The following is an 18,208-nucleotide window of genomic DNA, read 5'->3' on the forward strand; positions in this document are numbered from 1 at the left end:
ACTTGCTTGGGCCAAGAAACACGAGCAATGGACATTAGACTGGAGGAAATCTGTCCTTTGGTCTGATGAGTCCAAATTTGGGATTTTTGGTTCAACCGCCGTGTCTTTGTGAGACGCAGAGTAAGTGAACGGATGATCTCTGCATGTGTGGTTCCCACCGTGAAGCATGGAGGAGGAGGTGTGATGGTGCTTTGCTGGTGACACTGTTGGTGATTTATTTAGAATTCAAGGCACACTTAACCAGCATGGCTACCACAGCATTCTGCAGCGATACACCATCCCATCAGGTTTGCGCTTAATGGGACTATCATTCGTTTTTTAACAGGACAATGACTCAACACACCTCCAGTCTATGTAAGGGCTATTTGACCAGGAAGGAGATTGGATGGAGTGCTGCATCAGATGACCTGGCCTCCACAATCACCCATCCTCAAATCAACTGAGTTGGTTTGTGATGAATTGGACCGCAGAGTGAAGGAAAAGCAGCCAACAAGTGCTCAGCATATGTGGGAACTCCTTCAAGACTGTTGGAAAAGCATTCCAGGTGAAGCTGGTTGAGAGAATGCCAAGAGTGTCCAAAGCTGTCATCAAGGCAAAGGGTGGCTACTTTGAAGAATCTAAAATATATTTGGATTGGTTTAACACTTTTTTGGTTACTACATGATTCCATGTGTGTTATTTCATAGTTTTGATGTCTTTACTATTATTCTACAATGTAGAAAATAGTAAAAACAATAGAAAAACCCTTGAAAGAGTAGCCGTGTCCAAACTTCTGACTGGCACTGTATAAATTGTATGTGTCTTATTGATCTAGAGCCAGGAACGCAATTTTCATATTTGTATCATTCATAATGAATAAATGGAACTAAATTAAACAAAACTTTTGGGTAGAACTCTTCGCAGAATATACAAATCCATCAACACTCAATACAACAATAGTTGATACTCAACACGTTCTGTAGGTTTTTAAAAAAAATGGTATATTAGCACGAGAAGGGCCGTCGTGAGATACTCACACACAGTTCCTGGAGGCCAGGTCTTTGTGGATGACCTCTCTTCTGGCCAGATAGCTCATCCCGCATGCTATCTGTATTGCCATGTGGACTAAGTCCTGCTGGGAGATGGCCTAGAGAGGGAGGAGAGAAAATAAGCACATTTCCATATATATTACACACACAAACACACACACCGATAGATGGAGAGCAAGAGACACCGAGAGAAAGACGAATCAAATTGTATTTGTCACATACACATGGTTAGCAGATGTTAATGCAGGTGTAGCGAAATGCTTGTGCTTCTAGTTCCGACAGTGCAGTAATATCTAACAAGTAATCTAACAGTTCCCCAACAACTACCTAATACACACAAATCTAAAGGGGTGAATGAGAATATGTACATATAAATATATGGATGAGAGAGAAAGAGAGAAAGTCAGAGACAGAGAGAGAGAGAGAGAGAGAGAGAGCGAAAGTGGATATTCAGAGGACTAGCCTGGTTGGGGAGTTTTTAAATCATTACAATTCCACTCCTACAGAGATTAAACCACCCCTACAGAGAATAAACCACCACTCCTACAGAGATTAAACCACCCCTACAGAGAATAAACCACCACTCCTACAGAGAATAAACCACCACTCCTACAGAGATTAAACCACCCCTACAGAGAATAAACCACCACCCCTACAGAGAATAAACCACCACTCCTACAGATATTAAACCACCACTCCTACAGATATTAAACCACCACTCCTACAGAGAATAAACCACCACTCCTACAGAGAATAAACCACCACTCCTACAGAGATTAAACCACCCTACAGAGAATAAACCACCACCCCTACAGAGAATAAACCACCACTCCTACAGAGAATAAACCACCACTCCTACAGAGATTAAAACACCACTCCTACAGAGATTAAACCACCACTCCTACAGAGATTAAACCACCACTCCTACAGAGATTAAACCACCACTCCTACAGAGAATAAACCACCACCCCTACAGAGAATAAACCACCACCCCTACAGAGAATAAACCAACCCTGCTACAGAGAATAAACCACCCCTGCTACAGAGAATAAACCACCCCTGCTAGAGAATAAACCACCCCTGCTACAGAGAATAAACCACCCCTGCAAAGAATAAACCACCCCTACAGAGAATAAACCACCCCTGCAAAGAATAAACCACCCCTACAGAGAATAAACCACCCCTACAGAGAATAAACCACGCCTACAGAGAATAAACCACCCCTACAGAGAATAAACCACCCCTACAGAGAACAAATCAAATCAAATTTTATTTGTCACATACAAATGGTTAGCAGATGTTAATGCGAGTGTAGCGAAATGCTTGTGCTTCTAGTTCCGACAATGCAGTAATAACGAGCAAGTAATCTAACTAACAATTTCAAAACTACTGGCTTATACACAGTGTAAGGGGATAAAGAATATGTACATAAAGATATATGAATGAGTGATGGTACAGAGCAGCTTAGGCAAGATACAGTAGATGGTATCGAGTACAGTATATACATATGAGATGAGTATGTAAACAAAGTGGCATAGTTAAAGTGGCTAGTGATACATGTATTACATAAGGATGCAGTAGATGATATAGAGTACAGTATATACGTATGCATATGAGATGAATAATGTAGGGTATGTAAACATTATATTAGGTAGCATTGTTTAAAGTGGCTAGTGATATATTTTACATCATTTCCCATCAATTCCCATTATTAAAGTGGCTGGAGTTGAGTCAGTGTGTTGGCAGCAGCCACTCAATGTTAGTGGTGGCTGTTTAACAGTCTGATGGCCTTGAGATAGAAGCTGTTTTTCAGTCTCTCGGTCCCAGCTTTGATGCACCTGTACTGACCTCGCCTTCTGGATGATAGTGGGGTGAACAGGCAGTGGCTCGGGTGGTTGTTGTCCTTGATGATCTTTATGGCCTTCCTGTAACATCGGGTGGTGTAGGTGTCCTGAAGGGCAGGTAGTTTGCCCCAGGTGATGCGTTGTGCAGACCTCACTACCCTCTGGAGAGCCTTACGGTTGTGGGCGGAGCAGTTGCCGTACCAGGTGGTGATACAGCCCGCCAGGATGCTCTCGATTGTGCATCTGTAGAAGTTTGTGAGTGCTTTTGGTGACAAGCCGAATTTCTTCAGCCTCCTGAGGTTGAAGAGGTGCTGTTGCGCCTTCTTCACGATGCTGTCTGTGTGAGTGGACCAATTCAGTTTTTCTGTGATGTGTATGCAGAGGAACTTAAAACTTACTACCCTCTCCACTACTGTTCCATCGATGTGGATAGGGGGTGTTCCCTCTGCTGTTTCCTGAAGTCCACAGTTATCTCCTTAGTTTTGTTGACGTTGAGTGTGAGGTTATTTTCCTGACACCACACTCCGAGGGCCCTCACCTCCTCCCTGTAGGCCGTCTCGTTGTTGTTGGTAATCAAGCCTACCACTGTTGTGTCGTCCGCAAACTTGATGATTGAGTTGGAGGCGTGCGTGGCCACGCAGTCGTGGGTGAAGAGGGAGTACAGGAGAGGTCTCAGAACGCACCCTTGTGGGGCCCCAGTGTTGAGGATCAGCGGGGTGGAGATGTTGTTGCCTACCCTCACCACCTGGGGCGGCCCGTCAGGAAGTCCAGTACCCAGTTGCACAGGGCGGGGTCGAGACCCAGGGTCTCGAGCTTGATGACGAGCTTGGAGGGTACTATGGTGTTGAATGCCGAGCTGTAGTCGATGAACAGCATCCTCACATAGGTATTCCTCTTGTCCAGATGGGTTAGGGCAGTGTGCAGTGTGGTTGAGATTGCATCATCTGTGGACCTATTTGGGCGGTAAGCAAATTGGAGTGGGTCTCGGGTGTCAGGTAGGGTGGAGGTGATATGGTCCTTGACTAGTCTCTCAAAGCACTTCATGATGACGGAAGTGAGTGCTACGGGGCGGTAGTCGTTTAGCTCAGTTACCTTAGCTTTCTTGGGAACAGGAACTATGGTGGCCCTCTTGAAGCATGTGGGAACAGCAGACTGGTATAGGGATTGATTGAATATGTCCGTGAACACACCGGCCAGCTGGTCTGCGCATGCTCTGAGGGCGTGGCTGGGGATGCCGTCTGGGCCTGCAACCTTGCGAGGGTTAACACGTTTAAATGTTTTACTCACCTTGGCTGCAGTGAAGGAGAGTTCGCCCCTACAGAGAATAAACCACCCCTACAGAGAATAAACCACCCCTACAGAGATTAAACCACCCCTACAGAGAATAAACCACCCCTACAGAGAATAAACCACCCCTACAGAGAATAAACCACCCCTACAGAGAATAAACCACCCCTACAGAGAATAAACCACCACTACAGAGAATAAACCATACCTACAGAGAATAAACCACCCTACAGAGAATAAACCACCCCTACAGAGAATAAACCACCCCTACAGAGAATAAACCACCCCTACAGAGATTAAACCACCACTACAGAGAATAAACCACCCCTACAGAGAATAAACCACCACTACAGAGAATAAACCACCACTACAGAGATTAAACCACCCCTACAGAGAATAAACCACCACTACAGAGAATAAACCACCACTACAGAGATTAAACCACCACTACAGAGAATAAACCACCCCTACAGAGAATAAACCACCCCCACAGAGATTAAACCACCACTACAGAGATTAAACCACCACTACAGAGATTAAACCACCACTACAGAGAATAAACCACCCCTACAGAGATTAAACCACCCCTACAGAGATTAAACCACCACTCCTACAGAGATTAAACCACCACTACAGAGATTAAACCACCACTACAGAGAATAAACCACCACTACAGAGATTAAACCACCACTCCTACAGAGATTAAACCACCACTACAGAGATTAAACCACCACTCCTACAGAGATTAAACCACCCCTACAGAGATTAAACCACCCCTCCTACAGAGATTAAACCACCCCTCCTACAGAGATTAAACCACCCCTCCTACAGAGATTAAACCACCCCTACAGAGATTAAACCACCCCTACAGAGATTAAACCACCACTCCTACAGAGAATAAACCACCCCTACAGAGATTAAACCACCACTCCTACAGAGATTAAACCACCACTACAGAGATTAAACCACCACTACAGAGAATAAACCACCACTACAGAGATTAAACCACCACTACAGAGAATAAACCACCCCTACAGAGAATAAACCACCCCTACAGAGATTAAACCACCACTACAGAGAATAAACCACCCCTACAGAGAATAAACCACCCCTACAGAGATTAAACCACCACTACAGAGAATAAACCACCCCTACAGAGAATAAACCACCCCTACAGAGAATAAACCACCCCTACAGAGAATAAACCACCCCTACAGAGATTAAACCACCACTACAGAGAATAAACCACCCCTACAGAGAATAAACCACCCCTACAGAGATTAAACCACCACTACAGAGAATAAACCACCCCTACAGAGAATAAACCACCCCTACAGAGAATAAACCACCCCTACAGAGAATAAACCACCCCTACAGAGATTAAACCACCACTACAGAGAATAAACCACCCCTACAGAGAATAAACCACCACTACAGAGATTAAACCACCCCCTACAGAGAATAAACCACCCCTACAGAGAATAAATCACCCCTACAGAGATTAAACCACCACTACAGAGAATAAACCACCCCTACAGAGAATAAACCACCACTACAGAGAATAAACCACCACTACAGAGAATAAACCACCCCTACAGAGAATAAACCACCCCTACAGAGAATAAACCACCCCTACAGAGATTAAACCACCACTACAGAGAATAAACCACCCCTACAGAGAATAAACCACCACTACAGAGAATAAACCACCACTACAGAGATTAAACCACCCCTACAGAGAATAAACCACCACTACAGAGATTAAACCACCCCTACAGAGAATAAACCACCACTACAGAGAATAAACCACCCCTACAGAGATTAAACCACCCCTACAGAGAATAAACCACCCCTACAGAGAATAAACCACCACTACAGAGAATAAACCACCACTACAGAGAATAAACCACCACTACAGAGATTAAACCACCCCTACAGAGATTAAACCACCCCTACAGAGAATAAACCACCCCTACAGAGAATAAACCACCCCTACAGAGAATAAACCACCCCTACAGAGATTAAACCACCCCTACAGAGAATAAACCACCACCCCTACAGAGAATAAACCACCACCCCTATAGAGAATAAACCACCACCCCTACAGAGAATAAACCACCACCCCTACAGAGAATAAACCACCACTCCTACAGAGATTAAACCACCACTCCTACAGAGAATAAACCACCACTCCTACAGAGAATAAACCACCACTCCTACAGAGAATAAACCACCCCTACAGAGATTAAACCACCACTACAGAGAATAAACCACCACTACAGAGAATAAACCACCACTACAGAGAATAAACCACCACTACAGAGAATAAACCACCACTACAGAGATTAAACCACCCCTACAGAGAATAAACCACCACTACAGAGAATAAACCACTCCTACAGAGATTAAACCACCACTACAGAGATTAAACCACCACTACAGAGAATAAACCACCACTACAGAGATTAAACCACCACTACAGAGAATAAACCACCCCTACAGAGAATAAACCACCCCTACAGAGATTAAACCACCACTACAGAGAATAAACCACCCCTACAGAGAATAAACCACCCCTACAGAGATTAAACCACCACTACAGAGAATAAACCACCCCTACAGAGAATAAACCACCCCTACAGAGAATAAACCACCCCTACAGAGAATAAACCACCCCTACAGAGATTAAACCACCACTACAGAGAATAAACCACCCCTACAGAGAATAAACCACCCCTACAGAGATTAAACCACCACTACAGAGAATAAACCACCCCTACAGAGAATAAACCACCCCTACAGAGAATAAACCACCCCTACAGAGAATAAACCACCCCTACAGAGATTAAACCACCACTACAGAGAATAAACCACCCCTACAGAGAATAAACCACCACTACAGAGATTAAACCACCCCTACAGAGAATAAACCACCCCTACAGAGAATAAATCACCCCTACAGAGATTAAACCACCACTACAGAGAATAAACCACCCCTACAGAGAATAAACCACCACTACAGAGAATAAACCACCACTACAGAGAATAAACCACCCCTACAGAGAATAAACCACCCCTACAGAGAATAAACCACCCCTACAGAGATTAAACCACCACTACAGAGAATAAACCACCCCTACAGAGAATAAACCACCACTACAGAGAATAAACCACCACTACAGAGATTAAACCACCCCTACAGAGAATAAACCACCACTACAGAGATTAAACCACCCCTACAGAGAATAAACCACCACTACAGAGAATAAACCACCCCTACAGAGATTAAACCACCCCTACAGAGAATAAACCACCCCTACAGAGAATAAACCACCACTACAGAGAATAAACCACCACTACAGAGAATAAACCACCACTACAGAGATTAAACCACCCCTACAGAGATTAAACCACCCCTACAGAGAATAAACCACCCCTACAGAGAATAAACCACCCCTACAGAGAATAAACCACCCCTACAGAGATTAAACCACCCCTACAGAGAATAAACCACCACCCCTACAGAGAATAAACCACCACCCCTATAGAGAATAAACCACCACCCCTACAGAGAATAAACCACCACCCCTACAGAGAATAAACCACCACTCCTACAGAGATTAAACCACCACTCCTACAGAGATTAAACCACCACTCCTACAGAGAATAAACCACCACTCCTACAGAGAATAAACCACCCCAACAGAGATTAAACCACCACTACAGAGATTAAACCACCACTACAGAGATTAAACCACCCCTACAGAGATTAAACCACGACTACAGAGAATAAACCACCACTAGAGATTAAACCACCACTACAGAGAATAAACCCCCCCTACAGAGAATAAACCACCCCTACAGAGAATAAACCACCACTACAGAGAATAAACCACCCCTACAGAGAATAAACCACCACTACAGAGAATAAACCACTCCTACAGAGAATAAACCACCCCTACAGAGAATAAACCACCCCTACAGAGATTAAACCACCACTCCTACAGAGATTAAACCACCACTCCTACAGAGATTAAACCACCACTCCTACAGAGAATAAACCACCACTCCTACAGAGAATAAACCACCCCAACAGAGATTAAACCACCACTACAGAGATTAAACCACCACTACAGAGATTAAACCACCCCTACAGAGATTAAACCACGACTACAGAGAATAAACCACCACTAGAGATTAAACCACCCCTACAGAGAATAAACCACCCCTACAGAGAATAAACCACCCCTACAGAGAATAAACCACCACTACAGAGAATAAACCACCCCTACAGAGAATAAACCACCACTACAGAGAATAAACCACTCCTACAGAGAATAAACCACTCCTACAGAGAATAAACCACCCCTACAGAGAATAAACCACCCCTACAGAGAATAAACCACCCCTACAGAGAATAAACCACCCCTACAGAGATTAAACCACCACTACAGAGAATAAACCACCACTACAGAGATTAAACCACCCCTACAGAGATTAAACCACCCCTACAGAGAATAAACCACCACTACAGAGATTAAACCACCACTACAGAGATTAAACCACCCCTACAGAGAACAAATCAAATCAAATTTTATTTGTCACATACAAATGGTTAGCAGATGTTAATGCGAGTGTAGCGAAATGCTTGTGCTTCTAGTTCCGACAATGCAGTAATAACGAGCAAGTAATCTAACTAACAATTTCAAAACTACTGGCTTATACACAGTGTAAGGGGATAAAGAATATGTACATAAAGATATATGAATGAGTGATGGTACAGAGCAGCTTAGGCAAGATACAGTAGATGGTATCGAGTACAGTATATACATATGAGATGAGTATGTAAACAAAGTGGCATAGTTAAAGTGGCTAGTGATACATGTATTACATAAGGATGCAGTAGATGATATAGAGTACAGTATATACGTATGCATATGAGATGAATAATGTAGGGTATGTAAACATTATATTAGGTAGCATTGTTTAAAGTGGCTAGTGATATATTTTACATCATTTCCCATCAATTCCCATTATTAAAGTGGCTGGAGTTGAGTCAGTGTGTTGGCAGCAGCCACTCAATGTTAGTGGTGGCTGTTTAACAGTCTGATGGCCTTGAGATAGAAGCTGTTTTTCAGTCTCTCGGTCCCAGCTTTGATGCACCTGTACTGACCTCGCCTTCTGGATGATAGTGGGGTGAACAGGCAGTGGCTCGGGTGGTTGTTGTCCTTGATGATCTTTATGGCCTTCCTGTAACATCGGGTGGTGTAGGTGTCCTGAAGGGCAGGTAGTTTGCCCCAGGTGATGCGTTGTGCAGACCTCACTACCCTCTGGAGAGCCTTACGGTTGTGGGCGGAGCAGTTGCCGTACCAGGTGGTGATACAGCCCGCCAGGATGCTCTCGATTGTGCATCTGTAGAAGTTTGTGAGTGCTTTTGGTGACAAGCCGAATTTCTTCAGCCTCCTGAGGTTGAAGAGGTGCTGCTGCGCCTTCTTCACGATGCTGTCTGTGTGAGTGGACCAATTCAGTTTTTCTGTGATGTGTATGCCGAGGAACTTAAAACTTACTACCCTCTCCACTACTGTTCCATCGATGTGGATAGGGGGTGTTCCTCTGCTGTTTCCTGAAGTCCACAGTTATCTCCTTAGTTTTGTTGACGTTGAGTGTGAGGCTATTTTCCTGACACCACACTCCGAGGGCCCTCACCTCCTCCCTGTAGGCCGTCTCGTCGTTGTTGGTAATCAAGCCTACCACTGTTGTGTCGTCCGCAAACTTGATGATTGAGTTGGAGGCGTGCGTGGCCACGCAGTCGTGGGTGAAGAGGGAGTACAGGAGAGGTCTCAGAACGCACCCTTGTGGGGCCCCAGTGTTGAGGATCAGCGGGGTGGAGATGTTGTTGCCTACCCTCACCACCTGGGGGCGGCCCGTCAGGAAGTCCAGTACCCAGTTGCACAGGGCGGGGTCGAGACCCAGGGTCTCGAGCTTGATGACGAGCTTGGAGGGTACTATGGTGTTGAATGCCGAGCTGTAGTCGATGAACAGCATCCTCACATAGGTATTCCTCTTGTCCAGATGGGTTAGGGCAGTGTGCAGTGTGGTTGAGATTGCATCATCTGTGGACCTATTTGGGCGGTAAGCAAATTGGAGTGGGTCTCGGGTGTCAGGTAGGGTGGAGGTGATATGGTCCTTGACTAGTCTCTCAAAGCACTTCATGATGACGGAAGTGAGTGCTACGGGGCGGTAGTCGTTTAGCTCAGTTACCTTAGCTTTCTTAAAAACAGGAACAATGGTGGCCCTCTTGAAGCATGTGGGAACAGCAGACTGGTATAGGGATTGATTGAATATGTCCGTGAACACACCGCCAGCTGGTCTGCGCATGCTCTGAGGGCGTGGCTGGGGATGCCGTCTGGGCCTGCAACCTTGCGAGGGTTAACACGTTTAAATGTTTTACTCACCTTGGCTGCAGTGAAGGAGAGTTCGCCCCCACAGAGAATAAACCACCCCTACAGAGAATAAACCACCCCTACAGAGAATAAACCACCCCTACAGAGAATAAACCACCCCTACAGAGAATAAACCACCCCTACAGAGAATAAACCACCCCTACAGAGAATAAACCACCCCTACAGAGAATAAACCACCACTACAGAGAATAAACCATACCTACAGAGAATAAACCACCCCTACAGAGAATAAACCACCCCTACAGAGAATAAACCACCCTACAGAGAATAAACCACCCCTACAGAGATTAAACCACCACTACAGAGAATAAACCACCCCTACAGAGAATAAACCACCACTACAGAGAATAAACCACCACTACAGAGATTAAACCACCCCTACAGAGAATAAACCACCACTACAGAGAATAAACCACCACTACAGAGATTAAACCACCACTACAGAGAATAAACCACCCCTACAGAGAATAAACCACCCCTACAGAGATTAAACCACCACTACAGAGATTAAACCACCACTACAGAGATTAAACCACCACTACAGAGAATAAACCACCCCTACAGAGATTAAACCACCCCTACAGAGATTAAACCACCACTCGTACAGAGATTAAACCACCACTACAGAGATTAAACCACCACTACAGAGAATAAACCACCACTACAGAGATTAAAACCACCACTCCTACAGAGATTAAACCACCACTACAGAGATTAAACCACCACTCCTACAGAGATTAAACCACCCCTACAGAGATTAAACCACCCCTCCTACAGAGATTAAACCACCCCTCCTACAGAGATTAAACCACCCCTCCTACAGAGATTAAACCACCCCTACAGAGATTAAACCACCCCTACAGAGATTAAAACCACCACTCCTACAGAGAATAAACCACCCCTACAGAGATTAAACCACCACTCCTACAGAGATTAAACCACCACTACAGAGAATAAACCACCACTACAGAGATTAAACCACCACTACAGAGAATAAACCACCCCTACAGAGAATAAACCACCCCTACAGAGATTAAACCACCACTACAGAGAATAAACCACCCCTACAGAGAATAAACCACCCCTACAGAGATTAAACCACCACTACAGAGAATAAACCACCCCTACAGAGAATAAACCACCCCTACAGAGAATAAACCACCCCTACAGAGAATAAACCACCCCTACAGAGATTAAACCACCACTACAGAGAATAAACCACCCCTACAGAGAATAAACCACCACTACAGAGATTAAACCACCCCCTACAGAGAATAAACCACCCCTACAGAGAATAAATCACCCCTACAGAGAATAAATCACCCCTACAGAGATTAAACCACCACTACAGAGAATAAACCACCCCTACAGAGAATAAACCACCACTACAGAGAATAAACCACCACTACAGAGAATAAACCACCCCTACAGAGAATAAACCACCCCTACAGAGAATAAACCACCCCTACAGAGATTAAACCACCACTACAGAGAATAAACCACCCCTACAGAGAATAAACCACCACTACAGAGAATAAACCACCACTACAGAGATTAAACCACCCCTACAGAGAATAAACCACCACTACAGAGATTAAACCACCCCTACAGAGAATAAACCACCACTACAGAGAATAAACCACCCCTACAGAGATTAAACCACCCCTACAGAGAATAAACCACCCCTACAGAGAATAAACCACCACTACAGAGAATAAACCACCACTACAGAGAATAAACCACCACTACAGAGATTAAACCACCCCTACAGAGATTAAACCACCCCTACAGAGAATAAACCACCCCTACAGAGAATAAACCACCCCTACAGAGAATAAACCACCCCTACAGAGATTAAACCACCCCTACAGAGATAAACCACCACCCCTACAGAGAATAAACCACCACCCCTACAGAGAATAAACCACCACCCCTACAGAGAATAAACCACCACCCCTACAGAGAATAAACCACCACCCCTACAGAGATTAAACCACCACTCCTACAGAGAATAAAACCACCACTCCTACAGAGAATAAACCACCACTCCTACAGAGAATAAACCACCACAGAGATTAAACCACCACTACAGAGAATAAACCACCACTACAGAGAATAAACCACCACTACAGAGAATAAACCACCACTACAGAGAATAAACCACCACTACAGAGATTAAACCACCCCTACAGAGAATAAACCACCCTACAGAGAATAAACCACCCCTACAGAGAATAAACCACCACTACAGAGAATAAACCACCCCTACAGAGAATAAACCACCACTACAGAGAATAAACCACTCCTACAGAGAATAAACCACTCCTACAGAGAATAAACCACCCCTACAGAGAATAAACCACCCCTACAGAGAATAAACCACCCCTACAGAGAATAAACCACCCCTACAGAGAATAAACCACCCCTACAGAGATTAAACCACCACTACAGAGAATAAACCACCACTACAGAGATTAAACCACCCCTACAGAGATTAAACCACCCCTACAGAGAATAAACCACCACTACAGAGATTAAACCACCACTACAGAGATTAAACCACCCTACAGAGAACAAATCAAATCAAATTTTATTTGTCACATACACATGGTTAGCAGATGTTAATGCGAGTGTAGCGAAATGCTTGTGCTTCTAGTTCCGACAATGCAGTAATAACGAGCAAGTAATCTAACTAACAATTTCAAAACTACTGGCTTATACACAGTGTAAGGGGATAAAGAATATGTACATAAAGATATATGAATGAGTGATGGTACAGAGCAGCTTAGGCAAGATACAGTAGATGGTATCGAGTACAGTATATACATATGAGATGAGTATGTAAACAAAGTGGCATAGTTAAAGTGGCTAGTGATACATGTATTACATAAGGATGCAGTAGATGATATAGAGTACAGTATATACGTATGCATATGAGATGAATAATGTAGGGTATGTAAACATTATATTAGGTAGCATTGTTTAAAGTGGCTAGTGATATATTTTACATCATTTCCCATCAATTCCCATTATTAAAGTGGCTGGAGTTGAGTCAGTGTGTTGGCAGCAGCCACTCAATGTTAGTGGTGGCTGTTTAACAGTCTGATGGCCTTGAGATAGAAGCTGTTTTTCAGTCTCTCGGTCCCAGCTTTGATGCACCTGTACTGACCTCGCCTTCTGGATGATAGTGGGGTGAACAGGCAGTGGCTCGGGTGGTTGTTGTCCTTGATGATCTTTATGGCCTTCCTGTAACATCGGGTGGTGTAGGTGTCCTGAAGGGCAGGTAGTTTGCCCCAGGTGATGCGTTGTGCAGACCTCACTACCCTCTGGAGAGCCTTACGGTTGTGGGCGGAGCAGTTGCCGTACCAGGTGGTGATACAGCCCGCCAGGATGCTCTCGATTGTGCATCTGTAGAAGTTTGTGAGTGCTTTTGGTGACAAGCCGAATTTCTTCAGCCTCCTGAGGTTGAAGAGGTGCTGTTGCGCCTTCTTCACGATGCTGTCTGTGTGAGTGGACCAATTCAGTTTTTCTGTGATGTGTATGCCGAGGAACTTAAAACTTACTACCCTCTCCACTACTGTTCCATCGATGTGGATAGGGGGGTGTTCCCTCTGCTGTTTCCTGAAGTCCACAGTTATCTCCTTAGTTTTGTTGACGTTGAGTGTGAGGTTATTTTCCTGACACCACACTCCGAGGGCCCTCACCTCCTCCCTGTAGGCCGTCTCGTCGTTGTTGGTAATCAAGCCTACCACTGTTGTGTCGTCCGCAAACTTGATGATTGAGTTGGAGGCGTGCGTGGCCACGCAGTCGTGGGTGAAGAGGGAGTACAGGAGAGGTCTCAGAACGCACCCTTGTGGGGCCCCAGTGTTGAGGATCAGCGGGGTGGAGATGTTGTTGCCTACCCTCACCACCTGGGGCGGCCCGTCAGGAAGTCCAGTACCCAGTTGCACAGGGCGGGGTCGAGACCCAGGGTCTCGAGCTTGATGACGAGCTTGGAGGGTACTATGGTGTTGAATGCCGAGCTGTAGTCGATGAACAGCATCCTCACATAGGTATTCCTCTTGTCCAGATGGGTTAGGGCAGTGTGCAGTGTGGTTGAGATTGCATCATCTGTGGACCTATTTGGGCGGTAAGCAAATTGGAGTGGGTCTCGGTGTCAGGTAGGGTGGAGGTGATATGGTCCTTGACTAGTCTCTCAAAGCACTTCATGATGACGGAAGTGAGTGCTACGGGGCGGTAGTCGTTTAGCTCAGTTACCTTAGCTTTCTTGGGAACAGGAACAATGGTGGCCCTCTTGAAGCATGTGGGAACAGCAGACTGGTATAGGGATTGATTGAATATGTCCGTAAACACACCGGCCAGCTGGTCTGCGCATGCTCTGAGGGCGTGGCTGGGGATGCCGTCTGGGCCTGCAACCTTGCGAGGGTTAACACGTTTAAATGTTTTACTCACCTTGGCTGCAGTGAAGGAGAGTTCGCCCCTACAGAGAATAAACCACCCCTACAGAGAATAAACCACCCCTACAGAGATTAAACCACCCCTACAGAGAATAAACCACCCCTACAGAGAATAAACCACCCCTACAGAGAATAAACCACCCCTACAGAGAATAAACCACCCCTACAGAGAATAAACCACCACTACAGAGAATAAACCACCCCTACAGAGAATAAACCACCCCTACAGAGAATAAACACCCCTACAGAGAATAAACCATACCTACAGAGAATAAACCACCCCTACAGAGAATAAACCACCCCTACAGAGAATAAACCACCCCTACAGAGATTAAACCACCACTACAGAGAATAAACCACCACTACAGAGATTAAACCACCCCTACAGAGAATAAACCACCACTACAGAGAATAAACCACCCCTACAGAGATTAAACCACCCCTACAGAGAATAAACCACCACAGAGAATAAACCACCCCCTACAGAGAATAAACCACCACCCCTACAGAGAATAAACCACCCCTACAGAGAATAAACCACCCCTACAGAGATTAAACCACCACTCCTACAGAGATTAAACCACCACTACAGAGATTAAACCACCACTACAGAGAATAAACCACCACTCCTACAGAGAATAAAACCACTACAGAGATTAAACCACCACTCCTACAGAGAATAAACCACCCCTACAGAGAATAAACCACCCCTCCTACAGAGATTAAACCACCCTACAGAGATTAAACCACCCCTACAGAGAATAAACCACCCCTACAGAGATTAAACCACCCCTACAGAGAATAAACCACCACCCTACAGAGAATAAACCACCCCTACAGAGAATAAACCACCACTCCCACCACTACAGAGATTAAACCACCCTACAGAGAATAAACCACCACTACAGAGAATAAACCACCACTACAGAGAATAAACCACCCCTACAGAGAATAAACCACCCCTACAGAGAATAAACCACCCCTACAGAGAATAAACCACCCCTACAGAGAATAAACCACCCCTACAGAGAATAAACCACCCTACAGAGAATAAACCACCCCTACAGAGAATAAACCACCCCTACAGAGAATAAACCACCACTACAGAGAATAAACCACCCCTACAGAGAATAAACCACCAGAGAATAAACCACCCCTACAGAGAATAAACCACCCCTACAGAGATTAAACCACCCTACAGAGAATAAACCACCCCTACAGAGAATAAACCACCCCTACAGAGAATAAACCACCCCTACAGAGAATAAACCACCACTACAGAGATTAAACCACCACCACTACAGAGATTAAAGATTAAACCACCCTACAGAGAATAAAACCACCCCTACAGAGAATAAACCACCCCTACAGAGAATAAACCACCCCTACAGAGAATAAACCACCACTACAGAGATTAAACCACCACTACAGAGATTACAGAGAAAAACCACCCCCTACAGAGATTAAACCACCCTACAGAGATTAAACCACCACTACAGAGAATAAACCACCACCCCTACAGAGAATAAACCACCACTACAGAGATTAAACCACCTACAGAGAATAAACCACCCCTACAGAGAATAAACCACCACCCTACAGAGATTAAACCACCACTTAAACCACCCCTACAGAGAATAAACCACCCCTACAGAGAATAAAACCACCACTACAGAGAATAAACCACCACTACAGAGATTAAACCACCACTACAGAGATTAAACCACCCTACAGAGATTAAACCACCCCTACAGAGAATAAACCACCCCTACAGAGAATAAACCACCACTACAGAGAATAAACCACCCCAGAGAATAAACCACCCCTACAGAGAATAAACCACCCTACAGAGAATAAACCACCCCTACAGAGAATAAACCACCCCTACAGAGAATAAAACCACCCCTACAGAGAATAAACCACCACTACAGAGAGATTAAACCACCACCCCTACAGAGAATAAACCACTCCTACAGAGAATAAACCACCACTCCTAAACAGAGAATAAACCACCACTACAGAGAAATAAACCACCACTCCTACAGAGAATAAACCACCACTACAGAGAATAAACCACCACTACAGAGAATAAACCACCACTACAGAGAATAAACCACCACTACAGAGAATAAACCACCCCTACAGAGAATAAACCACCCCTACAGAGAATAAACCACCCCTACAGAGAATAAACCACCCCTACAGAGAATAAACCACCACTACAGAGAATAAACCACCCCTACAGAGAATAAACCACCCCTAAAAATAAACCACCCCTACAGAGAATAAACCACTCCTACAGAGAATAAACCACCACTCCTACAGAGAATAAACCACCCCTACAGAGAATAAACCACCCCTAGAGAATAAACCACCCCTACAGAGAATAAACCACCACCACTACAGAGATTAAACCACCACTACAGAGAATAAACCACCACTACAGAGATTAAACCACCCCTACAGAGATTAAACCACCCCTACAGAGAATAACACCACAGAGATTAAACACTACAGAGATTAAACCACCACTACAGAATTAAACCACCCCTACAGAGAATAAAACCACCCCTTACAGAGAATAAACCACCCCACAGAGATTAGACCACACCTACAGAGATTAAACCATAAACCACCCCTACAGAGAATAAACCACCCACTACAGAGAATAAACCACCACTACAGAGAATAAACCACCCACTACAGAGATTAAACCACCCCTACAGAGATTAAACCACCCCTACAGAGAATAAACCACCCCTACAGAGAATAAACCACCCCTACAGAGAATAAACCACCCCTACAGAGATTAAACCACCCCTACAGAGAATAAACCACCACCCCTACAGAGAATAAACCACCACCCCTACAGAGAATAAACCACCACCCCTACAGAGAATAAACCACCACCCCTACAGAGAATAAACCACCACTCCTACAGAGATTAAACCACCACTCCTACAGAGAATAAACCACCACTCCTACAGAGAATAAACCACCACTCCTACAGAGAATAAACCACCCCCTACAGAGATTAAACCACCACTACAGAGAATAAACCACCCACTACAGAGAATAAACCACCCACTACAGAGAATAAACCACCACTACAGAGAATAAACCACCAC

At 44.7% G+C, this 18,208-nt stretch overlaps 1 protein-coding gene across 1 annotated transcript in view; it reads right to left on the minus strand.

Annotated features, from left to right (window-relative positions):
- The window catches only part of LOC112251955 (tyrosine-protein kinase RYK), a gene marked incomplete at its 5' end in the record, with an annotated part of 60,763 nt that overhangs the window by 10,493 nt on the left and 32,062 nt on the right, over positions 1–18,208 (minus strand). Inside the window, one exon of the mRNA XM_042323678.1 lies at positions 1,017–1,126. Coding sequence (XP_042179612.1) covers positions 1,017–1,126 — 110 coding nt within the window. The remainder of the gene's footprint in view (positions 1–1,016; positions 1,127–18,208) is intronic.

The sequence above is a fragment of the Oncorhynchus tshawytscha genome, linkage group LG06 (assembly GCF_018296145.1).
Source record: "Oncorhynchus tshawytscha isolate Ot180627B linkage group LG06, Otsh_v2.0, whole genome shotgun sequence".
NCBI classification, from domain to species: Eukaryota; Metazoa; Chordata; class Actinopteri; order Salmoniformes; family Salmonidae; genus Oncorhynchus; species Oncorhynchus tshawytscha.